This window comes from Podarcis liolepis, assembly GCF_965112155.1.
Source record: "Podarcis liolepis genome assembly, chromosome: 10".
NCBI classification, from domain to species: Eukaryota; Metazoa; Chordata; class Lepidosauria; order Squamata; family Lacertidae; genus Podarcis; species Podarcis liolepis.
In genome coordinates, this window is record NC_139562.1 from 57,699,531 (window position 1) to 57,725,916 (window position 26,386).

The window sequence follows — 26,386 nt, forward strand, 5'->3', positions numbered from 1 at the left end:
TATTGCAGACTTAATAATTTTGCTTTAGGAGAAATGTATCCTGCTGGTGTCTTTGTATTCTTCTCTGTTCCTATTTTTAAGCCATTTGTGTGAGTCTTTCACAGTCCAGCCATTTCTCCTCCTTGATCCTGCCAGGAAGTCATAGTACTATTTGATTTCAGCCTGTTGCCTTGGTAATAACTGTAATGTCACAAATTCAGCATTATAACTTCACTGCACGATCAAAAAGCTGTGAGTGTGTGCTATGTGGGAGAGAGCCCAAAGGCTTTGTTGTAATACACAGCTTTGATAATTAGTAAAACTGAGAGAGAACGACTTGCTTTTTTCAAACATAGCAGCCTGCCAGATCTGAGGTGCTGAAATTCATCTCCATTAAAAAAAAATGTAAAGTTCAGTCAATTGGTTTCCCTTTCACAATAATCCTATGCATCCTTCCCAGTATTCATCAGATATTTGTTGATGTTTGGAAGAATACATAGCCAACATTATCTGTATCAAGAGCAAGGTATGGAAGGTAGGTATGTTTAAAAACCTCATTGTCACTTAAGTCACTTTAGTCTTCCGCATTTAAATGCACACTTGATGCAAGCCAAATTCATAAATTTGTTAATGAGGTTGTGCAGGAGGTTTCTTGGGCTCATTTCTTATACGTTTTGAAAAACACTGATCAATCAGGATGTTTACTCAATTGTTCATCTTGGAGTTGGAGCTATAAATACTTCACTTTATACAACCCATTTTTCCTTTAAAAAAAGGGGGGGGGGGACACGATTTGCCTTGAGGTGAAATCTTTTGAAAGATGGTCAGTGTGAAATCTGATGATGGTTGGCAGGAATTGAACGCAACCCTTGTGTAATATCCTGCTAAAGTTATTATAGCAAATGGCACCATGTCTTGCACTTTGTGGATTTTAGTCACCGTTATTTTGAGAGCGTCAAAACAGGTTCTGCTGGTGAGAGACTGACATATCTAGGTAACCAAACTCAGTTGGAGTTTAACAAGAAACAATCTCACACCAAGATTAAGTGAGTGGGCAGGACTTGATGAAAAAGAGTCGCACCTTTTGGAAATAAGGTCTTTTATCTTCTGACTGAAGTGTACTTTCCAATAGGAGGCAACTCCTTTATATATTTTATAAAATGCGTAGGCAGTTAGCAGAAGAGACTTGCTATGTCAGTTGGTCCAAATAGGTTCCAGTTTACGTTGTGCATTAAATTAATAGTCCACAAATATTTGTTTATTTGTTTGACGACTGTGACAGCCCACAGTCGGTCTTTTCGTGTTAACTGAACATTCTCACTTCTAAGACTCTCCTTCAGTATTTCTCTACAACGACAATAGCAAGATGAAAGGGATACTGGATCCATTCAAAAATTTGACTAAAATATGATAGAGGATAGTGCCCCTTGTGGTATTTTGTATTCTTAATGCTTCAACAAAATGTTGCCTGTAGCATTTCTTTATTCTCCCCACCCCTCGGTGCAATATATAAGCTGGCTAACACCTTTTGAAGAATATTAAAGCTTAGCTAGAAATGACAAAAAAATATTATTCTTGCACAAGAAACCAAATTCCCTATCCAGTTTGGGAACTGCGTATCTTTCTAATCTACCCCTGAAAGGCATCTTACCTATCAGTTCTCCTGAACAAGAAGTAGGAGGAGCCTTCTTTACATATCTCTTACATGTGATCTGATAGCTTATGAATAGTCTCTGAGAAGGTACCTGCTTGAATAGCAAGGTATAGAGAGTCTGGGGAGGAAGGAATATCGCTCCTCTATGCCAACTCTGCCCCAGCTTCTGCCAACCTAGCAGTTCAAAAGCATACCAGTGCAAGTAGATTGGTAGGTACCACTATGCACTCTGGCACTCGTCACAGTCCTCCGTGCAGTAGTGATTTAGTCATGCTGGCCACATGACCCAGAAAGCTGTGGACAAACACCTCGGCCTAAAAAGTGAAATGAGCGCTGCACCCCATAGTCGCCTTTGACTAGACTTAACCATCCAGAGTTCCTTTACCTTTACTAGCACATCTATGACCTTGGTGGCTCTTGGAGAAGAGAGGATTATTGCCAGTGCAGCAAGTTGCCTGCTTGGTTGCTGCAGGCGACGCTAACAATAAATCATGTGGCAGTTTTCATATGCATTCGTTCCTGAAAAGTCTATGTGGCATGTTAATTTATATTTTATAATTTATATCCAGTATGCCCCACGAAGAGCCTCAAGGTCCATAAATAGCAACACCCTAGTGGTCCCGGGCCCTAAAGAAGTTAGATTAGCTTCAACCAGAGCCAGGGCCTTTTCAACACTGGCTCCGGCCTGGTGGAACGCTCTGCCTCATGAGACCAGGGCCCTGCAGGATCTGATTTCTTTCCGCAGGGCCTGTAAGACAGAATTGTTCCGCCTGGCCTTTGGCTTGGAATCACTTTGATTCCCTCCCCCTCTTTCTTTTTTCCTTTCTCCTCCTGTGATGAGGCTGCATTTTAATGTTTTAATGTTTTAATGTTGTATTTTAATCTTGTTTTTTAAGTTGTATTTCAATCAACTTGTTTTTATTATTGGTTGTTAGCTGCACTGAGCCCGGCCTTGGCTGGGGAGGGCGGGGTATAAATAAAAATTATTATTATTATCATTATTAGTCTTTAGCAACAGTAGCCTAGTGAAGAGGGATCATTATGACTTCTGCTGCTCTTGAGGTTTGCCTTCTTTGGAAATCTTAAAACTATGGGCTCCTGGAGGTTGTGTTTTGATATGTCCCTTGTGTCCAGGACTTAAGTGTGTTACAGATGTTGTAGTTCTGGGTGGGTTCACTGCTTGCCCTACCAGTAGCTGTTCATCATTCATTACTTCCTACCATTTACCCTGTAACAAGTTTATATGTGGAGTTCCTCTCCCCCCATTTAGAAAACACATACACAGACAGCGAAATGCATTATGAGATGTGATGTGTGTAATGTGCCTGGGAGTGGAGTGTGGCTTATTAGTAAAATAGGACAGTTCTCTTGGGAAATATGCTCTCATTTTGAATCATTTCACCCTCCTCTTGCTGTGTCTACTTCATCTTAAATATGTCCATTATAGTAGAATAGTTGCTGTGAGTGACACACACATAATTGGAAAATGTTTCACATATATTTTGATTTGAAGTAGTCTTGTAAAAGTCAACTGAATTGTTCAGAAACATAAGTAGGTTTGGACTACTACATTTTCAGAGGTGAACCCTTTTTTGCAAAAAATCTTTGTATATTCCTTTTTGTTCCTTTTTTCCTATGGGATTAATTAAGTTTGGAGATCTAATCATTCTCTCATGTGAGAAAAATAATCTGATAAGGAAATTGTAGCTCAGAGGTAGAAATAGCTGTTACGTTTTGCCTGATTAAATATATAAAAATTAAATATATTGCAGTGATTAACAAAAACAGAGATATTAAATTCTTATATTAACTGTTCTCTTTATTTTTTAAATAAACAAAAAAACTGGGTCAAGCAAAACTGTCTAGAATTTTCTCTTTGGGCAGCATCTCATTCAAAGAGTCTGAAATTAAAAAAAAAAACACATTTTATAGTGCAATCCTCTACATGTAAACTACATGTAAACCTATTAAGTTGAATAGAATTTATTTCCAAGTAAGTGGAATAAGATTACAGCCTCAGTCATTTTCTGTAGGCTTTAAAATTCTAATAGGTGTGGGGCTCTTTAGGTTGCTGAACTACAACTCTCATTGATCCTGAACATTGGTCATATTTGCTACGACTCCCCCCTTCTTTCCAGCCCTTTGGATCCCTTTGTGTAACTTCCAGAATACACAGTCTTAGATGATGGACCCCTTTGAGACCATGGTTGAGATGGTTTTGATTAACATAAAGGCAATAATGAAATAACTGAGTTCTTAATCATTCCTGAATTATATTTAGTGATAAGGTCAGAGTAGCCACAAAGAGCAAAACACTTTTATTAATCCTTATTTGCATTGCAACAATTATTTAAAATATTGTCTTTTGCAAATCCAAATATTTAGTTTATAACCTGATTTGATGAAATTATGGCAATGGTTTATTTGTAATGGATTATATTGGATTATATTTTAAGGTATTTTTCACTTTTGTGATTAGAATTTCTCCACACTCATAAAGTTGAAAAACTTCTAATGAAAGCCAGAAAACTGCTGCATTCACATGTAGCTCCAGCGTTTTTAATGAAAGTTTGATATTGATCGGATCCAAATGGGATTTTTTGAAATGATGAAATTTTTCAGCTCTCTGAAATGTGCCATGGATAATATGCTGATCTCCTTGAAGTGTGTGTGTTGTCTGTATTTAAAGTTTATTGTTTATTCCTTAGGCAGTACCTCCTGAATCACATTCTATTCTGTCTGGGTCTGCTTCAGCAAAGATGATTGAGGGATTGCAAGCTGGGGGCAGTGGAATATATCCCAGAATGCTATGTCGATAGTCTTATCTTTCTATACAGTAGCCCTTTTCACATACTTTTATTCTTTATGCATGATAGAACAGTGGAGCTCTGACCACTTGGATTTAATATGTAATTATGCCTAGTTACAGGCACAGAGTCCAGCATGACAGTCCAACGACCTCTTGCTTGTTGTCACCAATTTAACCAGTGTAGTTTATTGGTTGTGTGTATTCTAAGCATCCATGCATCCAAGAGGGTAAATGAGTGTGCAAAAAGCATATGCATACTTGAGGCAGTGTGATTAAAATTAATTTGGCCGTGTCTTTATGGCTTCTTCTGTGTTTGCCTCTTGGATTTGTAGTATTTTTGATATAGAGCCAGTTAATTTAATGATTTAATTGAAGAGCTCATTTCTGTCAAGGAGTCTTTAAAATGTGCTCCAAAATATGCAGATTGGGGTCTAGTGCTTAAATGCAGAGTTGAGAAAGACATGTTCAGAAAAATAAGTGCAGAAAAGCACACACACATTAATAAATATAGTGGGCAGAAACTGAAATTCCTGTCATATCATTTACCCCCAGTAGGAAGGAAGCCTCATTTATTTCAACAGAGCTACTTCTGAGTAAAGCATACCAATTGTGTTTTATTCTGCAAAGACAGCACATTGAATGAATGAAATGATAATGAGGAAGGTGCTCTAACAAGCATACCCCAGTATCCTCCTCCTGCCTGCCTTTCTTTCTTTCTTTCTTTCTTTCTTTCTTTCTTTCTTAGCTCTGGGAGGGACCCTTCCCAAATCACAGATGAGGGCATCCACATTTCTTCCTCTTAATGCTCAGCAACAGTGGTTAAGCGATGGTCATTTGCAATTGTGCTGCCTGAGTGCTGAATCATAATGGCTACATCTGCATGTTGTGTGCTAACTTTCTTCAGAAATGTCTGGTCAACCTTTTTAAAAAAGAAAGAAAGAAAGAAAGAAAGAAAGAAAGGAAAAGAATCTGGGCCCTGTTCTGGCCTTGGTCACACCAGAATCCTAACCCTTCCCCCCATCTGTCTGTAGACCTGCCTCAATTCTGTTACTCCATTTCCCTTCCAGTTCTTCAAATCCCCTAATAGTCATGATTTTCCACATTCTGTATCGCAAAATATAGCAATAAGGTGACAACCCTGGATTTGACTTACTTTTAAACATTTTCCAGGCCATATTCAGTCCAGATTTCCTCTAAACAATTTATGTTGGTGTAAAGAATGAAGGTTTACACATTTTCTTTGAGGAGAGGCGGCTGAAAGTTGGGATGGCTATCAGCCAGCCTGTTCCTTGCCTTGATAACCCTTCCTTTTAAGTGAGAGGGAACTACGGACTGGCCCAGCACATGCTTTCAAAGCCCTCATCTCTGAGCAGCCTCCTCACCTTAGGAAGGGACATTTTGGAACGCTTGAAGGTATAGATTGCATTGTCAGAAATAGAGGGAATATTGCTACTTCAAGATGTGTATACAATGAAGCATCCTGAGACAATTAACAAGGCTGTGGATGTTGGTTGTTCTTGATCATAACTTCCGGAAGTTAAATTCTGGGATTTGTAGCTGCCAGACATTTTCTTTGTAGGTTCCCATGATCACTGAATAATATGCCAAAACAGATGGAGCAGAAGCAAACATTTTAAGTTTGTGTGTATCAGGAGCGGATGCTGCCTAATTAGTACTCAGATGGCATACACATTAATATTACTATGCAGTTAACTACCAGGGCCTAAATAGTAATTTTTGGTACATTTTGTGGGGATGGGGCAAAAATACCCCCCAGATTGAATTAATGTTTGGTGTGGGTGTGGTAAAATCAAATAACCCTTCCGGGAAAGTGTAGGTTTAAGAATTTTTAAGCAACAAAAATGTTTCAACACTTCAAGCAACTCACTTGACCTTAGCATCCAGCAGTCACCCCCACCTAAACATTCATCAATTTTAGGAAAATTAGTACAGTCAAACCTCGGTTGTCTTCTTGTTTTCCTCCTCCAAAAACTAGGTGCGTCTTGTGGTCTGGTGCGTCTTATAGAGCGAAAAATACGGTACTTATGTAATTGTTGGTGTTGGCAACACTGTCTCTCTCGAAAGACAATGGAGTGTGCTTCTGGGGGGCGAAGACAAACTTCTGCATTAGCAGCACCAAAGGGACCCCCCTAGAGTCCAAGCCTGGGCAGGGTATATGGAGGTCTGGGGCTGCCCAGATGACAAAATCCCCCCTCTCTTGGCTTCATTGATGTGGTCCAAAGGAAAGCACAGTGTCAGGGAACTGACATCAGAGCTAGAGGCGGAGGGAAGGCTCTCAAATGATGCTGGAGAAGGGCCCAGCAGGGAGAGAGGCAGCTCCGCAGATGGGGAAGCAAATCAGCGCAACACCAGGGATATAGAGGGGCAGATGGGGGAATCGGCGAGAGGGCTCCAGGACTCTTCACCGGACACCAGCGGGGAGAGCACGGGTCCTCCGCTACCCACGCCCTCCCTGCGCAGAAGACTTCCGCGCAGGGAGAGTAGGAGGAGACTTGGCGTCAAACAACTTTTATGTTGGAAAAGGTTTAAGAAACGCCCACTGACGGATTCTGCTAGCGACTGAGGCAGCCACGAAGTGAAGGGCTGTCCAGACAGAAAGGTTTAACCAGGCAACATAGCCAGGAGAGGTGGCAACTTACGCACGAGCAACCCATACTCATTACACACAGCAATACGTTTGGCACCAGCTGGGCTGCAGGAGTTGCCAGAAGGAGGTGTACAAGGTGCCATCCAACTATTTTAGGGACTCTGGATTTGTGTAGAATTGACTATTTCGCCTTTTCTTTTCCTGAAGATAATTCCTCAAAGCAGTAGAGGTTTCGGATCAGAGTTTTCCTTCTGCTATATGGGCTACCTTCCTAGGTTAGGTAATGCATAGAAAGTAATGACATTAACCTTCACTGCCCAATGGATAGCTTCACTTTCTTCCTCATGTGTAGTGAGTGGTAGATAATATCCGTGGACCAAAGGAATAGCAATATGTAACCTGATTTGCAGGCGGTTTGCATGAGGTGTATGCCTAAGTAAATGCATAAAAGCCTTTAACTCGCACGGGTCTAGATTGTTGCTGCAGATGGCGAAACGGTCTCTAGGCAACTATGCTGAAGAAATGCATGACCCAGATGCTCTTTCATAATGTATGTGAGTAACATGAAAACTCGGGATCAAGTCTGCTATAGGTCATGAGCCACCTCTTGGCCCCACTGAATGTATTTAGTAAATCATCATCAACCTTTTTATTCGACCGTCAGTCAGAAAAAAGTACATTTGTCAATACACAGTTAAAACTTCCAGGAAGATTTTAGAACTTAGCCAACACTAAAATGGGCTAAACAGATAGCCCCATAAATGTATTTAGTAAATGCATTGTACACAGCCTGCTGCAATGATATTTACTCAGGACCATGGGAGCAATCTACACTATGATATTTAAGCATACTGAAGCTTCAGTAACTGTTAGTTTCACAGCTTATTTTTGTAATGATTGTCACTGCGTGTTAAAAGTTATTTCTTATATCAACTCCTGATTCGTACAGTGGTGCCTCGCAAGACGAAATTAATTCATTCCGCGAGTTTTTTCGTCTAGCGAATTTTTCGTCTTGCGAAGCACGAAATCCCGTAGGAATGCATTGAAATTCAATTAATGCGTTCCTATCGTCAAAAAAAGTCCAAACAAAGCCAAATTTGGTACAACAAGAGTTTATTAAGTGCTCTTTAAAGTCACACATACTGTAAAGAGCATTTCAAAAACTGAAGGAACAATAAATTAAGTTTCTAAACATGACAGAAAAACATTTAAAAATCAACAAAGTGTACAGTACATTTTCTAAGACTCTGGGGGACAACTCGAAGAAGGTTCCTCTTCCACTTTTTCCTTTTTGCTGAAGAACCCCCTCCCCAACTGTTCCCCCAGCCGCCCACCACACAGAAATTCAAATCCAGAATTTTTTTAAAAAAACAGCAGAGTGGCCCAATGGTCACAGAAAATCATAAAAATGCAGGGGGAAAACACACAAGCTTCCAGATTCTTGCAAACCCCTCCCCAACACCAAGTCCTTGAATTCCAAACACCCCAACCCAAAATCCAACCCCCCCCAAAAAAAAAGTTTTCAAAGTTTAAAAGAAGTTTTGGAAAAGCTTCAAAAATCACCAAAGTCTTCAAAAACCTCAAAAATACAAGTCGCAACTGTATTAAGAGTGTTAAGAAAAAGGAAACAAACTTGCAAGACGTTTTTGTTTTTCGTCTTGTGAAGCAAGCCCATAGGGAAATTCGTCTTGCGAAGCAGCTCAAAAAATGGAAAACCCTTTCGTCTAGCGAGTTTTCCGTCTTGCGAGGCATTCGTCTTGCGGGGCACCACTGTAGTTGGATTGTTTTAATTACTAGTGTGCCCCTACCCTGAAATATTTGGATAGAGAGTGGGTTCTAAATATTTTAATATTTTAATAAATATACACATACACAAAAATGCTATTCAGAACTAACAACTATGCCTGTTGCTTTAAAATTTAAGATTGGTGGGCACCTAAAGATATGCATTTATATTCTTTATATATAATTAGTCTAATATAATATCTCAATGTTTGATTATGAAAAGAAAACCAGTATTCCCAGGAATTGTCTGGTTTTAGGCTGGTGGCTCTTACTGGTGTTAATTAAGCAGTCCTAAAAGTTTAGACGTGTTTCTTTTAAAAAGTTAATTTATGCAAGGTAAATATTACTGATGTAGCACATTTAATTAAAAGTTGAAAAAGGAGAAAATAATGAGATGGTTTCTGTGTGTGAACTTAAACTTGAAGTGTTCCCAGAATTTTAAATACCTTCACTAGGCTGTTCAAGAATAATTTGGTTCAAGAGAATGATTTCATTAGGGGATAACGCTCTGTATGCAAAGAAGTCTGTGCGCTAATGCATTTTCATAATGTTGAGGAATTGTGCAGTCTTTTCTATTTTTTTACTATGTCATCATTGTAAGGCATGTTGGCAGGGGGGAGGGGGACATAGAATGTGTAATTTTAAGGTACCATGGCTTGATTTATCTACCAGTCCAAAAGCTAGACAAGAGCTTTGTTATATACCTTAAATAAGAACAGGAAACCGTCTGCCCATTTCCAACTCTGCCCATTTACAACTTAGTCCAGTACCACCTAATGACCAAACTATATATTGGCCTTATCCACACAGTTTTAGTTTAGCTGCACTGTGACAATTGAGTATTAAACAAAACAAAATATGCATGGCATGACTTGCTCTCCCTTCTCTCACTAGGAGGCAACCATCTGAAATGGGGAGCCTTTCATTGGCGAACGTTGAGGGTTCTCAAACTCATGAAAAGGGCGTCAGTGCATGTCTTCTGCACTGGGTAACTTGGGGTTCTAGTAAAAGACAGGTGAACATAACCACCACATTTGCACATAACATTAAGCCCAAAGCATGAGGCAGGTGCTTTGCTCCTCCCATGTAAGAGCTGTTCGACAGTGGAATTTGCTGCCAAGGAGTGTGGTGGAGTCTCCTTCTTTGGAGGTCTTTAAGCAGAGGCCTGACAACCATATGTCAGGAGTGCTCTGATGGTGTTTCCTGCTTGGCAGGGGGTTGGACTCGATGGCCCTTGTGGTCTCTTCCAACTCTATGATTCTATGTTCTTTTGATTTGACATGTCAGTAACTCCAAGGGGTGGATAATTCTAGCTTTCAAAGGTATGTTTGATCTGAATACTAGTTTGCCCACAAACAACAGCATACATTGTGTTGACTAGCTTATCATTGAAAACAGCACAGGGGCTTTCTAGCACGCCCAACATTTTTGTATTGGGGATATGTGTTCTGAACATGAAAATCTCATCTATGATATTTTACAGTGCCTCTGGTGCTGAATAATAATATTCAAAGTGTACAATTTTTCTTTTTGGAGAGGTCTGGCGTCTTTATTCTAGATGTATTGCCTCTAGTATGCTTTTGTCACCACAATTAATTGTGGTGGAATTTATTTGTCTTAGTCCATTACAATGTATATTATTATTATTATTATTATTATTAATAATAATAATAATAATATACGTACATTTATACTTCGCCTATTTCTCTTATGGGACTCAAGGCGGCTTACAGATTAAAAACAAGAACCTCTCAAAAAATCAGAATATCAATAATTAAAATATAATTGATAGAATTAAAACTATATACATATATAAGATCCGTTTAAAAACATACCAGTGACTACAATAAAAACAGCAGGGCACCAGCTCTTTAATTAAAAGCAATCAGTTCCCAAAAGCCTGTGGCAACAAGAAAGTACTGACCTGCCAGTAGGACAGCAAGGAGGAAGCTGGTCTAGCTTCTTTAGGGAAGGAGTTCCCAGAAGCCTGGGAGCAGAACACTGATAAGGCTGTCTCCCATGTCCCCACCAAGAATGCCTGAATATTGTGAATGTTCTGTTCAGGATTCAAGTGTAGGGATATCGCGGAGTGGGCAGTGGGGTCCGGAGGGAGCACACTTCCCCACCAACAGGCAGCCACAGTCTGCCTGCACGTGTGACCCTGGGGTGCGTAGCATACTCCCCCTCACAGACAAAGTCACGGCTGTCTAGAACATCGTACCCTCTGTCTGACCTTTTGCGGTCTCAGCAGTCTGTGGTGTCCTGTCTGTAACCTTTGTCTCTGAGACCTTTTGTCTCCTTCATCATACACTGTGCAAGGGGAAAATGACGCTGTGGAAACAGGTGCCAAAATAACTTTGTACCACCCCACAATCTCGGGACGGAAGATGTGTAAAGGTCACAGCCCAAAATGTATCTGCCTGGTTTGCATATTTGTCTCAATAAAAGGAAGCTCCACAGGGCTAGCCAGCAGCTTGCTTCAGCTCACCTGTGCGCAGCTCACCTGATGACCAACCCCCAGTCTTGTGCCTTCACTTCACAAGCATAACCATACCAATCTAGCAGTAGAAATACACAGGTGTGTCCTGTTGTCTTGCCTGTTTCTTTATTGAGTGCGGACATGTTTCTTGATTTTTCATTTTTTTATGTCCTTGTTGTCTTATTTGTACTGTGGGTAATGCACCATTGGCAGTTTGTTTAGTTGCATTATAAAATTTCCAGTAATAATAATAACAATTTCTCACCAAAGTTGGCTGTGATTTTTTTCCCTTTGCTAAATGATATCAGTAAATAGGTGGCCTGCTGTGTTGCCCTCTTTTGCTATTGTCACTAAGAAATTAGGATAAGGTTTATAGGAGAGATGTCTATTTACTCTGCAGCAGATTGCCTTAGCTGATAAAATGGTGTTTCAATCCGTACTGGTGATTAACACACGGTAGTGACATAATCTTGGATTGTTTTCAGACTTCCTGTTTGTTCAAACAAATGTTCAACAGTGTTTGTGGGGAGGTTAGACAAGGTTAGACTGAGCATCAGTTCTAGTTGCCGGGAGGTTATAAAATGTTGTGTCAAGCAATGGTTATCCCACACTTTCTAGCACATTTTCCTGTCACTCTCCTTCAGCAAAATGTTCAATTTTGGTGGAAAGGGGGTTTACTACACAAGAGCACCAAATCACCTTTAGTTGCACAACCTGGATTTGTTGGTATGCAATTGAATTCCACCTGAACATAGCCCTTAAATTGGTTTAATGTTTCATATTATTGTATTCATTTATTTATTGTAACTGTTAAATTTGCTAGACCTTTCACCAAAAGCAATAAATACAACGGAGTACTGGAATGGATGAGGCACAATCCATTCTGTTTAAAGATTGTGTAGATGTGCAGCAGAGGAAGACACGCCACATCTGAGAGAAGAGTAGCAAAGATTAATAAGCACTCTGATGAAAGAGGTAGAAGTAAAAAAAGAGATACAAGTTAAGTGGTTTAGCATGATTCCCTATACTTGACTTGAACTAAGAGATACTCATACATGGCTGCACCTTTATCAAGCTATCTGGAAAATCAAGGAAGAGTTTAAGAATAGCTGTGTGGTAGCCACTAGACGAGGATTTTGTCTCAGCAAATGGATTCGAAAACCACATTAAGGATTGAACATGGTTATATTGTCACAGAAAGCATTACTGAAGCAATTTAGATGATGCTCCAAACTGGTTCTGGTTTGAATGGAAAGGAGTAAAGCATAGTTTGCTAACTGGGACATCACAGCAGCATGTCAATATCAAGGCCGGAAATAGAAAGTGGAGTTGCATATAGTGGAGAGAGGTAGTATATGGCCCACCAGCTTGTTCCTGATCCATCATATCATGGTTTGGGCTACAGGATGGTCTGAACTGAGCTAGTGTATGTGTTGCTTTCTTCTCAGAACTTCAGGAAATTTTCTATACTGATGTGCATGTGCAAAAGCCCGGCAAGATGGTGAATGTGTTACCTTTAAGCAGGAGTGGCTAACCTGTTCAACTCCCATCAGCCACACCTAGCAGTTACAAGTTAGCCTCATTTGCCCTAAAGGGAAAAAATAAATTCAATAATCCTTAAGAAATTTACAGGATCATGAAAGTAAGTATGCATGACTATATTAAATACACTATCCATTAATATATTACAAGACCATTGTGGGCTGATAAACTGATTTTTAACCTCACGAGTTGAAACGGTTGTGGGACAGTTTTTGCTACTCAGGAAAGAAATATCTTGCTGCACATAATGAATGGACTGTACTCTTTATGTTCAGCTTTTTTTCAGTTACCAAGCTTTAAATGGAACACTTTCAGTTCAGTGATTTTTCCCCTCCACCCCTCTCGTTCTTGTCATATATCACTGCCTTGTAAAATGTTCCTTTGGTTTGTGTGAGACTAACCTGGGCTCAATGGTTGCAAAATTTGCAAGATAGCAGCACTGTTTTCTGATTTGCAGAAATGGAGGCGAAGAATAGCCAATAGCTGGGTTCAGATACAGGGTTTTAGCATAATGTGAATCAACCGACTTGTGTGCTTCAATCTTCCCCTCTCCTTCTGACAGGAATTGTATATATTAACAACATAAACCTGATTTGGTTAAGCACAGTCATATTTGAACAGCATTTTGAATTTCAGTATCTCACTGTGTTTCTACAATATGCCATTTTTGGAGCCAAATGGATAAAATAGTCCCATAAGAATTGGTATTGTGAAGGCAGAAGAAGGTACATGAGTCAGTTATAAAACTGCTTCAGTTCTTTTCTAAAGCTTTAACAATTTTGCTAGAGTGCTGCTTGTGGTATCATTTTGCCTTGAGCTGAGTTCGCAGTTGAGTTACAAGTTGTGGAGAAAGCGGTTTCCTAGACACTTTCCTAAACTGTGTTAATGTGTTAAAATTTTGCTCCTGCTATTTTTGCATTGTAAAAGGTATGTAACAATATCATGGCTCTGAAAGAGAAACTACTGTAACTGCTGAAAGGTGGTTTTGCACTGGGAACATTCATCCTATTTAACTGTGATTGAAAAGTCTGTCAAACCACGGAAAAGCCAACTTCATTAAGAATGAGTTTGCAAAAGATGCTCCTCCTATAAAGAGAGGAGGTATACTATGAAGGTTAAATAATTACAGAGTTAAGAAACTAAGAGGATGACAGCATCATTTTCACTGAGGAAGCACAGCGTTCAGTTGTTTGGGTTTCATATCCAGCAGTTTGATGAGCTAAACAGAAAATCTAAATTATGAATGATACTGACATTTGGGATTTCCTCTTTCTCTTACCTGCAGTGACACAGTGACATCCAAAGAAGTAGTTTAAGATTTCAGATTGAGGATTAAAAATCGCAGGCAGTAATTTTGAGCCAGATGTAATTCATAGGAGGAAAGGGACTAACAAGCGCATATTACTGAAATGTCAATATGTAGTGAGCAGGAACATTTGAAAAAGGGAAAGAGTGGTGATTGTTCTGAAATACATTGATATATAAAATTTACCTTTTCACTCCTGTAAACACATTTTAAAGGTCTGCCTTTCAGCCTTTGTCTAATTTGCCTGTAGACCTTAGTCTTGTCTCCTTTTTTGTCCCAGTTCCAGTGTGTCTCTTGTTCCTGAATTGTGTTCCTAGCCTAGGATACTTAGTCTGTTCATTCCATCATGTGAAAGCATGGTTGCTTGTGCTACATACAGAGCTGATACTTATAGGTGAGAGAATGTCTCAAAACCACCACTTCCTCAGAAGTATACTGTTTATTGTGAGGGCTCCCTCTGGCGGTCTCTGCTACCAACTCTGAGAAATATAAGGAGCCGTGGCTTGTCCACTGGAATCGTTTTCAATTTAAAAGTTGGAGCATCTGAGAGGACTTCTATCAAGAACAGTTTTTCTTTTAAGTGTCCTTAGTTGAGCAGGTAGCAGCTGTCTGTTTGCCAACTATGCTTGAAAATGAAGTTTAATCAGTTAGACTTTTGTCATAGTCAGGAACTGATAGTGATTTATCCCAGACATACTTATGGCTTAGCATTATGTGCACTAGGCTGGAGTGCCCATATTTCTCTTTTCTGCTGCTCTGGTGTAGCTGCAAAGAGATTGGAAGCTCTTGTTTCTGCTTTCAGGCAACTCTGGTTAGTCTTGCACTGGGATGGAGGAGCTGTGGCCCTCCATGTGTTGCCATGGTGAAGGAAATTCAAATCCAATAATATCTGGAGGGCCACAGAGTTTCCCCATCCCTGCCTTAAACCATAGTTAAGATTAACCACTGCTTTTCTGAGTTCAGATATAATGAATAATTCTGGTTATCTTGAAACAGATGCAGACCCTGCCAATCCGCTCATGGCTGTGTCAGGGAAGAAGGGAGCATATGAAATAGGGACGAATTCACCATGGTTTAAGATTGTGTCTAAACAATAGAGACCCTTTCTTGTGAATAGAAGGCTAAATGGAAGCTTTGTCACAGTTTTCTTGTGGAAAGCACAGATAAATTGGATCTGCAATCAGACCCCTGCCCTGAAAGCAGGAGGAGAAGGACTAATGTAATAATAAGGAAAAAAACATGAGCAGAAAGGAGGAATTGGCTCTGAGAGGCTTTGAAAGTACCAGCATCCTTTGGTATTTTACGTGATGGTAAAATAGAAATGATTTGGTGATTCCAGGATATTTCAGTTATAGCAGAACAAAAGATCACAACCATTACGTTTCTTTGGATCATAAAATCTTTGTGTGTTGATGAGATGGCATTTCATACAAATGAGGTGCAAACTTAAAATGAAAGCTGGACTGCAGCATTTTGTTTGCTGGTGACTTCATCAAAACTTGAAAGATTTTGCAATTTGGAATCAAGAATTTGAATGCTTAAATAATTCTCACTGAAGTATTTCAGAGTGATAGCATTTGTAGTAGTAATTTAGAAATCCATTTCGAAATTTGACATGCAATCGTGTCATAAGAACACACTACCAGCCGTTTAGGACAAAAAGGAAGGTTGGCTTAAATTGGTCATGTCTAAGCATAAGATTTCAGACCCCCTAAAAGTTTATAGCACTTGTTAAATTCAGTTATTTTGAAATGTGTACTAAATAGACGGCTCAGCAGACCCACTAGTGACAAGCACTTTTATCGCCTGCAACAGCAACACATTTTGTTTGAATGCAGTATAGACACTGGAAGAGTCTTTTGTCGTCATCAAAGGCCCTTCTTTGTGTTCCTCCTCCACAAGAGGTCCAGAGGGTGGCACCATGAGAATGGGCCTTTTCTGCAGTGTGTTGGGTTGAAATAAGCGACAGACGAATGACAAGTGTCATATGGGAGGCATCTGCCGAGCATGTCTCGGGAAGTCCCTTTTATTGAATATTACAGCATTGCCACATATGTGCTTGTTGCTGATTGGTTAACACAAATACAATGCAAGGGTTGCATATAGGCATTAATCATCAATAGATTAAAGGTTGGGAAAGGGAACACATGGTTGGACAGGTATGAAAACCTCCTTATTAAACTATTACTAGTGATTGATATTGCAAAACTTAAAAGAGCATAACAATCGCATTCCGTAGATGTGGTCAACCATGCATTAAGAACAGGTCAGGGTACGATGTTTCATGAACTCAATGTGAACTAAACATTCTAGGGTGGATGAGGAAGGAATGCTTCAGCTTAGAGCGGTTTGCCAGACTCATGTGCAGAAGCAGAACTTCCCATCAGCAGTGGCTCCCCACTTGTGGATTACTCTCCCCAGGGATACTCACTTGGCACCTTCATTACATATCTTTAGGCACGAGGCAAAAACATTCCTCTTTTCCCAGGCCTTTGGCTGATTAAACAATCTATGCCCTTTTAAACTGTTTTAGTTTATTACTATGCAATGTATTTTTATGTTTTTATATTGTAAACTGTCTTGTGATTCCCTGATGAATGGCAGTATAGAAATTATAATTTAACTTACAGGAGTTGTTGTTTAGTTGTTTAGTCGTGTCCAACTCTTCGTGACCCCATGGACCAGAGCACGCCAGGCCTTCCTGTCTTCCACTGCCTCCCGCAGTTTGGTCAGACTCATGTTGGTAGCTTCAAGAACACTGTCCAACCATCTCGTCTTCTGTCGTCCCCTTCTCCTTGTGCCCTCCATCTTTCCCAACATCAGGGTCTTTTCCAGGGAGTCTTCTCTTCTCATGAGGTGGCCAAAGTATTGGAGCCTCAGCTTCAGGATCTGTCCTTCTTACAGGAGTGGAGAATAGCAATTAAGAGTTTTTAATTCTTAAGTTTATTATGAATTCACACTCTTAATTGGTGTCACATTCTCCATGGCAACATTCCATCCTTTCTCATGTTCTTCTGTAGGAAGATCTCTCCAGGGTTGTCCCCAACTGGCCTCAGAGCAACAAGGATTTGTGAGTGTCAGGAGAACAGTGTTCCTAGGACATGCGTTGGAAATTTCAGAGCCTTTTAAGCAACAAGTTTCTGGAGTCTCCTGAGTCAAGCTGCCCAGCAAAGCACAGGACGTGTTCACTTCCTTAGTGCCATTGTAAAAGAAAACATTGTTGTAGGAATGAAAAATCATAGGAGACGAGAGGCAGGTGTAACATGAGGCGTTTGTCTGGGCGGACCCTGAGAGCCTCTTTTATTGAATATTACAAGCATTGCCACAGGTGTGCTTGTCGCTGATTGGTTGATACATAAGCATAAGGCGGGAATTACATGTGAGAGGTGGGGATTATGTGTGATCATTTATCATCGATGGAGTAAAGGCTGGGAATCGAAGCTGGAACTAGACAGGCATGAAGCCTCCTAATTAAATTGTAACTAGAGATTAATATGGCATGAAACAATATAACAATCAAGTTCTGTAAATGTGGTCAGCTAGGCATAAAGAACAAGTCATCATGAACTTGGGGTGAGCTGAGCAAGGAGAGAATGTCTTGGTGTTTAGAACAGAACTGTACAGTGTGTGCAAAAGCAGGGAAAAGATTATAAGCAAGACTTTCTAGAATGCAAGAGAAAAGGTGCAAGGCTTCCCCAAAATGCAGCAAGTATGAGCAGAAGGAAAACTTCCCTTTACATTGTAACTGCCCAAATGTAGAAACCTCATACAGTACTCTCCATAATGAAAACCCATATATGAAATCATTTTATCATTGGCCAAATCAGGGGCAATGCTTTTTATTCTCTTTTATTTAACATTTCAGGTATTACAGTGCCACCATTATGCAGATGTCTGGTGTTCAAGATGACCGGCTTGCAATTTGGCTTGCTGCAGTGACAGCATTCACTAATTTCATTTTCACTCTTGTTGGAGTCTGGCTTGTTGAGAAAGTGGGCCGGCGAAAACTCACCCTCGGAAGCTTAGCAGGTACAACTTTGTGTTAGTTCTCTTCATTATTGTGTGACATGTTGTTTCAGGCCAAGATGGACTGCTTAGAAGAAAGTTTATTGAGATAGGGAAATGCAGTAACGATGGCAGAAGATTGCTCTTAAAGCTTCTTAAATTAACAAGCCAAGTTGGTGTCTGTAGGTTTTGGAAGAGGCAGGCCTGTGTTGATCAGGTGTGGCATATTTGGGGTTCTTTTGGATAGGTTGGCCCTCTGCAGGTTTAGAATGAAAGGTAATAAGCATATATGCCCCCAAAAGCATGTGAACAATCAAATTATAAAATTGTAGAGTTGGAAGGGACACCAAGTATCATCTAGTCCAATCCACTGTGATGCAGGAGTTTAAACTACAGTGGTACCTTGGTTTACAAACTTAATCCGTTCCGGAAGTCCATTCTTAAACCAAAGCATTCTTATACCAAGGTGTGCTTTTCCATAGCAGCGGGGGACTCAATTTACAAATGGAACACACTCAACAGGAAGCGGAACGTGTTGTGCTTCCAAGGCAAAGTTCACAAACCAAAACTCCTACTTCCGGGTTTGCAGCGTTCTTAATCCAAGTTATTCATAAACTAAGCTGTTCTTAAACCAAGATATCACTGTAGATCATACATGATAGATGGCCATCCAACTTCTGCTTAAAAACCTCCAAGGAAGGTGAGCCCACCTGGAACTCTCTCCTGGGAGTCTGTCCCACTATCAAACAGCTCTTAACTGCCAGAAAGTTTTTTCTGAGGTTTAGCAGGAATCTCCTTTCTTGTAACTTGGATCCATTGATTCAGTTCCAAGCCTCGGGAGCAGGAATAGCAACCAGTAACAAGCAGTTATGAATTGAAGACCTGGGATAGCCAAGTTGTTAGAGAATGAGACTCCTAATTTCAGGCTTGTGGGTCTGAGCCCAACATTAGGCAAAAGATTTCTGCATTGCAGGGACTTGGACTATACAGTGGTACCTTGGGTTACATACGCTTCAGGTTACATACGCTTCAGGTTACAGACTCCACTAACCCAGAAATAGTGCTTCAGGTTAAGGACTTTGCTTCAGGATGAGAACAGAAATCGTGCTCCAGCGGCATGGCGGCAGCAGGAGGCCCCATTGGCTAAAGTGGTGCTTCAGGTTAAGAACAGTTTCAGGTTTGGAGGTTCTAGCAGGGGAGCGCAGCTATCGTATACCCTTGACCGAAGAACGGTACACTCCTTCTATCTGGGATGGTCGTCCTTTTCCCCTAGCACGCAGCTTCGGAAGGGACGCACATGGAGCAGTGAGGGAGGAAGGGGACACCCACCTAGCCAGCCAGATCAGCCGAATCAACCCTGGCGATCAATGGGGTGACAGATGTCGCAGCCAGATCGCCCTCACATCCTCCCGCCTTTTGGGTGCCTTGCTTGGTTCTTGCAGGCCAGTGAACCCCCTGGGGTGAGCAAGTCTTCTCAGAAGAAGAGTTGGGTGCCAGATGGGGGGTGGGGGGCTTCCCCACAGACGCCTTCTTCATTACCTTGTTGTGTGTTTTTTTTTTTTTAGCTTAGATGCTCCCCACCCCCAGTGTTTCAATGTCGCCTGAAAACCAAGCCTACATAAAGTTCTTCTTGAATCCAGCTTTTGAAACTTGTTCTGTAAAGTAAGAGCGGGGGGGGGGGGGGACGAAACCAGGTTTCGTCATTTGTTCCCCCTCCCCTTTTTTTAAAGGAAAAAAAAATGACCGAGAACAATCTAAGTAGAGCAAATGAGTTTCAGGTTAAGAACGGACCTCCAGAACAAATTAAGTACTTAACCTGAGGTACCACTGTATGACCCTTACGGTCCCTTCCAACTCTACAATTCTATGCTTCTATAAGTAACAATGTAGAATGGTAAGACTTCGTAATAACTAATCTTGATAACAGTGTTTCACAGTAAAATAATGTAACTCTCAGTCTTCTGTGCAAATTCTTAAGAGTTTCTAAATTAATTTGCCTGTGTAAATAGTTTTTATCCAGCCTGGTTTGCATTGATAAGTGAACTAGCTATGGCGTGCTCATCTTTATTTAGTGTTCACTGTCGTATGCCTAGACCTGGTTCACACAATGTGGTAAACCAAAGTTGGACTTCCCTAGACCATGTGAAAGGGCAGGCACCCAGAGAAGAGCTCACAGCTGCTTTGCTGCCTCCTGGTCTTTTTCGTTCCTCCTGAACAAAGCCAAGGCTTGGCTTGTGTGTCTGCACTGCAGAATGTGGGTAAGCTCTCTCCTCAACCCCGAGCTGGAGCCAAGAACAAACCTTGGCTACAGCTTGTGATTTGTGAAGTGGTAGCTGACCTGTGGAACCCAGTTTGGATGACACACTAAGCCAAATGTTGACCTGGTTCTGCATAGTGCAGCAGTAAAAGGGAGGAAGGAGGAAGAAAGAGGCTTTGAGCAGCTCTCCACGGCCTCGACATCTGCATGCTCTTGGTAAGCCACAGGTTTGCATGATATAAGCCAAAACAAATAAATACCAAATACAGTGGTACCCCGCAAGACGAACGCCTCGCAAGACGGAAAACCCGCTAGACGAAAGGGTTTTCCGTTTTGGAGGCGCTTCGCAAAACGAATTTCCCTATGGGCTTGCTTCGCAAGATGAAAGCCCATAGGGAAATCTCCGGGGACCTCTTTTAAATGCTAGCAGTGGGGAGCAAAGCCTTTCCCCCCCCTCCGGCCTTCAGAAGAGGTCCAGGAAGGCTGGCGGGGGCCGAAAGGCTTTGCTCCTCAGCGCCAGCATTTTAAAAGCAGTCCGGGATAGCAGGGAAGCGCTTCCCGCTATCCCGGACGGCTTTTGAAGGCAGGAGAGGTCCGCGAAGCCTGGGTGCGCTGATGTCAGCGCGCACAGGCTTCGGGATGCCGGCAAGTCTCCGCCAGCAGCGGCAGCGCTGCCGCTGCTGGCGGAGAGGTCCGCGAAGCCTGGGCACGCTGATGTCAGCGCGCGCAGGCTTCGGCATGCCGGCAAGTATCCGCCAGCAGCGGCAGCGCTGCCGCTGCTGGCGGAGAGGTCCGCGAAGCCTTGGCTGGACAGCTTTTGAAGGCAGGCGGGGGGGAGCAAAGACTTTCGCCCCCGCCAGCCTTCAGAAAAGGTCCAGGACCTCCGCTGTCCCGGGGCGATTTTAAAATGCCGCCCGCCAGCATTTTAAGATCGCCCCGGACAGCGGAGAAGCCCTCCGCTGTCCCGGGGTTTTTTAAAATGCTGGGGGTGGGAAGAAAAGCCCTTGTCCCCCCCCCAGCCTTCAGAAGAGGTCGGGGGACAGACTGTCCCCGGACCTGGTCTGAAGTCGGTTTCCCTAGGAACGCATTAATTGATTTTCAATGCATTCCTATGGGAAACCGTGCATCGCAAGACGAAAAACTCGCAAGAAGAAAAAACTTGCGGAACGAATTAATTTCGTCTTGCGAGGCACCACTGTACAGCTTCTATTTAATCAGCTGTCTGCTTTTGATTTGATTGTGCTTTCTATGTTGAAATTCCAAGAGATACCCTGTTCTGTTTGCCCTAAACCACTGTAAGAGCTAGTAATGTAAAGCATTTTGGAAATAGTAATTTTCAGTAACAATGAGTAACTAACTTTTCTCAGCTGGTGACTGTTTTCAATTTCCAGTTGCTTTTTTGAAACCCTGTAGTAATTCCAGCATTTTTTTAATAAAGAAGTCAGTTTGCTGTTTTTCTGAAAACAGGGGTGTTGAAACACCATCCTATTCAAACCTGTAGAGTGCTGTAAGTTCTGCTGACAGATTTCAGTGAATATATCTTACTATAGAGAGACTGGTTTTCAGACTGAATGTCGCAGATTTTTCAAGTGCTTCAACATGCTTCAGCACGTTTCAGAGATGAGAAGGAAGGGTCATTGCCCGCCTGCTCTAAATTTTCAATGCTGATGAGAGGCAGAACTATCCTTTCCCTCAAAGTACACTTAGCAAGTGAGCTTCAAGAAGAACTTATGAACACCTGCTACTTGCCTGGCTCTGACTAAGTGTTGTGTTCTCCTTTTTGAGAAAGGCCTGCAGAGGACCTCATTTGTCTCTTGTTTGGGGAGGCTTAAAGTTACAGGTAGTGTAGGACTTTGCAGCCATAAGGTTCCAACCTCCTTTTCTTATATTGTAAGGATAAATCATTTCTTGCCTGGTCTACGCAAGATCTTTTTCTTGTTTATAGATGCCATAGAATGAATTTGGGCCTTCAAGAATGCAAATCTCTGAATAAATGTTGTCCTCTTAATGCTACTTGCCATGTTTTCCTCAGATAAACAGAATTCTACACTCAGTATTTCTTAACAAAAGGACTGTCTAAACACCTGTTTACTTCAGTCTCAGGTGTTATAAGGCAGATTGGATTGACAGATGCTAGAATTGGATGCTATTGTGACATTTGCCTTTTTGTAGATATAATTCCATCTGAGCATGTGGATGAAGCACCAACATATTGTGAGGAATTTTTCATCAAAGTAGCAACCCGGTCCCTTGTTCCTGGCCATTCTGTGTTATGTGATGTTCTTGAGCATTGCATATGTCAAGGAGTTAGGTGCCTAATATAAATACTTTATTGCAACGGACAAAGTCAGCTCAACATTGTTAAATTGAACAAAATAGCAGTTTTCTGCTAAAGAAGCACATTTGTGTTAGTAAAGTTCTGTTCTGAACTAAAGTGTTTTGTTTCTTTCTTGTAGGCACTACAGTTGCGCTTCTTATTTTAGCTTTGGGATTTTTGCTGTCAGCTCAGGTTTCACCACAAGTCACTCTTAATCCCGAAGGCCCTTCAGGTCAAAATTCTACCTGCACAAAATACAGGTAAGTTGCTGTGATTTCCTCATAAAAACCTCTGATGAGAATCCAATTTATTTTTCTAGTGCAGACTTTCATTGGCCGAGGATTTTGTGTTCAAAACATATTAGGAATATTTCTGTTCCTTCCTTCATAGGGTTTGTACCTTTGCGGCTGAGGTGTGCCAATGAGCAATGTTAGTGGCTCATTGTATTTTGATTGCAATTAATTGTATATCAGCAGAAGATGTACTGACCTCTTTGGTAGTTGTCTGTCTGCAGTAAAAACATAGAAAGAACTCAACTTGTGCAGAACTTACTCTATGCACCCTTCCTGTAGAGAATTCCTAAGCTGGTCCAGATTGCTTTCCTAGGGTTCAGGAAACTTAGTCTATTACTTAGGCCAGAGTGGGGGCCCTTCCATTTATCTTATTTTTTGTTCCATCTCCTATTAGGCCCAAGTGGTCAGGAACGATGGGGAGTTGTAGTCTACAACATCTAGAGAGCCACACATTCCCCATTCTTGATTTAGGCAAACACTTTGGCTTAGATCCGAAGAGCCCCTGGCACAAGCCAAGCCAAGGCATGCTTACTCACAAGACTCATGCCCTGCAAGATCACCAAGCATGGAGATGCTCTCTGGGTTGGGGAGGATGCATCTTTCCCAGCGACAGGAGTGCCACTGTGTTCTGGGCGACCAAGCTGTGCCCTCCCCATCAGCCCATGAGATGCCCATTCTTCCTCATCTCCCTGGGAGGAAAGAAGGAAGATGGGAGTCCTCGTTCCCCAGCCAGGGCAGCTGCCTTCTTCCCCCAGTATTAACTCCCCATGTCATCTCATTTCCCCCTCATCTCTCTCAGCCTGGTACTCCACATCTGAGTTCGATGATGCCTCAGGACTCATGACAGGGTAGTTTCTACATTGTGCAGTTTGTGCAAACTGCTACAGCACGATTGCTTGATGAGACTTCAGTTCTGTCGGCATATTATGCTTTTGCTCAATAATCTTCTGTGGTTTCACTGTTGGTATATAAAGCTCTTAATAGCTTGGGACCTGGTTACTTAAGGGACCCCCATTGCTCCATGTATGCCTATTTGATCACTTTGTCTCGGAGAACTTGTACTTTTACGATTTTCACATAATATTTGTTCCACATTTCTGAGAAGTTGTTGTTCCTTTAATGTTCTCTGCTCTTGTGAGCCATTCTCACTACATTGTTTTAGATGCTTGCTGCAAACTTTTCTTATCCAGAAAGATGATTTGATTACTTATTATTTGTTTTAAAGTGTTGTTGGTTTTTTATATTTGTTTTTAATTATGAAGGTTTTTAATATAGGCAGGGACTGATTTGTGCGAGGGTTATGTTCTAGACCTCCGCCCCTTTCTGTGACGTTTGTGGGTTACATCTAGGTTTGGCGTGGTTTGCGCATGTGAGATCATGCACATAAGATGCATCTGAAGTGGTCATAGCCTGTTTTCGTTTTACAGATTTTAGCCCTATGTTGGTTTGGAAAATTCTTTTGAAGAAGTGGTTTACAAATATTCTAAATAAATAAGCATTTCTTTGTAAAGAGAAGTTGTCAGAGCAACAAAGGAAGAGGGCAGTATTATATTTTAAACTAAGCATATTTATAGAAATATAATTATTTTTTTCTCTTCCTGATGAAAGACTGACTGAATTGCATTTGGCAATACAGGAGGCATAGATGAAAAAATTGTAAATTAAAGGAATGCTTGTGGAAACTGATTCTTGCAATATTGCCAGCTTTCCTCTAAGGGATACATTGTTTGGATGAAAGCATGATATTATACTGAAACTCAGCTTACGTTTCCAGTGTATCTGCTACCTATAAGCATGTTGGAAACCAATAGCAGATGCCTGGAGTGTTGGAGATGAAGGAGCTGTGCAGAGTTACAACTATATAACACTGACTTGTTATTTCACAAGTAATACCTAAAAAGGTGAATTTTAATGAGTTCAGTTTGTGGGTGTAGACAATTGCTGAAGTAGGGGACAGTCCATTATGTTCATGGAGCTTCTGGTGTGATATTTCTCCTCCTCGTAAGGTTTTACAGCTGTCAAAAGCTTTGGATATCACCCTGCAATTCCAGCTGACCATGTCTGTCTAATTTATAATTGCTGGAAATTTAGTCAAATGAGAACGGTAATTCCCATCTGCATGCAAACTGCCCAAGAAATGCGGTTCCATGTAAAGTTTTATAAACAAACCTCTGTCACAGAAGTTTCTCTAATGCCACTGTAGCATAGCTTTCTCATTTGTGTGTTGATTGACCCTATCTCTCTTCTCCCAGTACATGATTTCTTTGCTATTACTAGAACAAGATTGAAGACGGAACTAACTCCAGATGATAAGAACAGAATTGCTTTCACAACTTAGGGAAAGCAATTTTAATGCACACATCTCTTTTCGTTGTAGGATGTTTGAAGGGCAAATAGCATACTGCAGAGAAATGTGTTAGAGATGCAACTTAATATAGGAACTCCTCAGTTTAAAACTTAGTTCACATAAAATGAAAAACAGGTTCCGGATATAGTACAAATTAGTGGAGAAATGGAACCTGAGATTGTAGTTTATTGGTGGCATTGTGGAAATTACATCAGGGGTAGAAAACATGGTGTTCTTCAAATGTTTTGGACTACAATTCCCATCATGCCTGACTGTGCTGGCTGGGCTTATGGGAGCTGTACCCCAAATATCTGGAAGACTTTACATTGGCTACATCATCTAGCAATGGATGAGGTACACTTTCAGTCTAACAAATGAAGTTGAGAGCAGGAAAGAAACAGTTAACGGTACTCAGATCATATTCAAGTGCGCTGGATGAAATTAAGGTTGGAATATGCTATTAGATTCTAATAGGTACGTTGAAAATACTTGACTTTTGTGTTTCTTTCGCTGCTTGGATTGGCATGAATACACTTTAAGCAATTTCATTAGACGTTGAGATTGTGGATTATATCTGATTGTGCTGAATTGCCGTAAATTGCTTTGGGTGCCCACTGCCTAAGGGTGGAAATTTTGTGTACATTCCTGATCACCTGTCTCAAAAAAGATATTATAGAGCTAGAAAAGGGCAGAAGGGGTTGGGCAGTCATCCAGAATGATAAAGGGGTAGAGCACTTTCCCTGTGATGAAACGTAAAAGCATTTGGAGCTCTTTTCTTCGGAAAAGAATAATGTGGTATTGTTGACAGAACTGGGTGGAGCACTTCTTACTCTCATTGTAACTGTTAAATTGCATGCTCCACTGGCAGTCCTTTTATTTCAGCCTTTATTAAATAAAAGAACACCCAGTTACTTTATTGATGCAATAAAAGAGAACCAAAATATCTACCTTGTATTAGACTACAAACTCTGCAAGTACTTTCGGGGTTCATTCGGGCAGTGGGTT

General features: G+C 41.1%; 1 protein-coding gene across 2 annotated transcripts in view; it reads left to right on the forward strand.

Annotated features, from left to right (window-relative positions):
• Positions 1 to 26,386, forward strand: part of SLC2A13 (solute carrier family 2 member 13) — a 105,878-nt gene that overhangs the window by 43,029 nt on the left and 36,463 nt on the right. For both annotated transcript variants that reach the window (XM_083463530.1, XM_083463531.1), the window contains exons 5-6: positions 18,028 to 18,191; positions 22,881 to 23,001. In XM_083463530.1, coding sequence (XP_083319656.1) covers positions 18,028 to 18,191; positions 22,881 to 23,001 — 285 coding nt within the window. The remainder of the gene's footprint in view (positions 1 to 18,027; positions 18,192 to 22,880; positions 23,002 to 26,386) is intronic.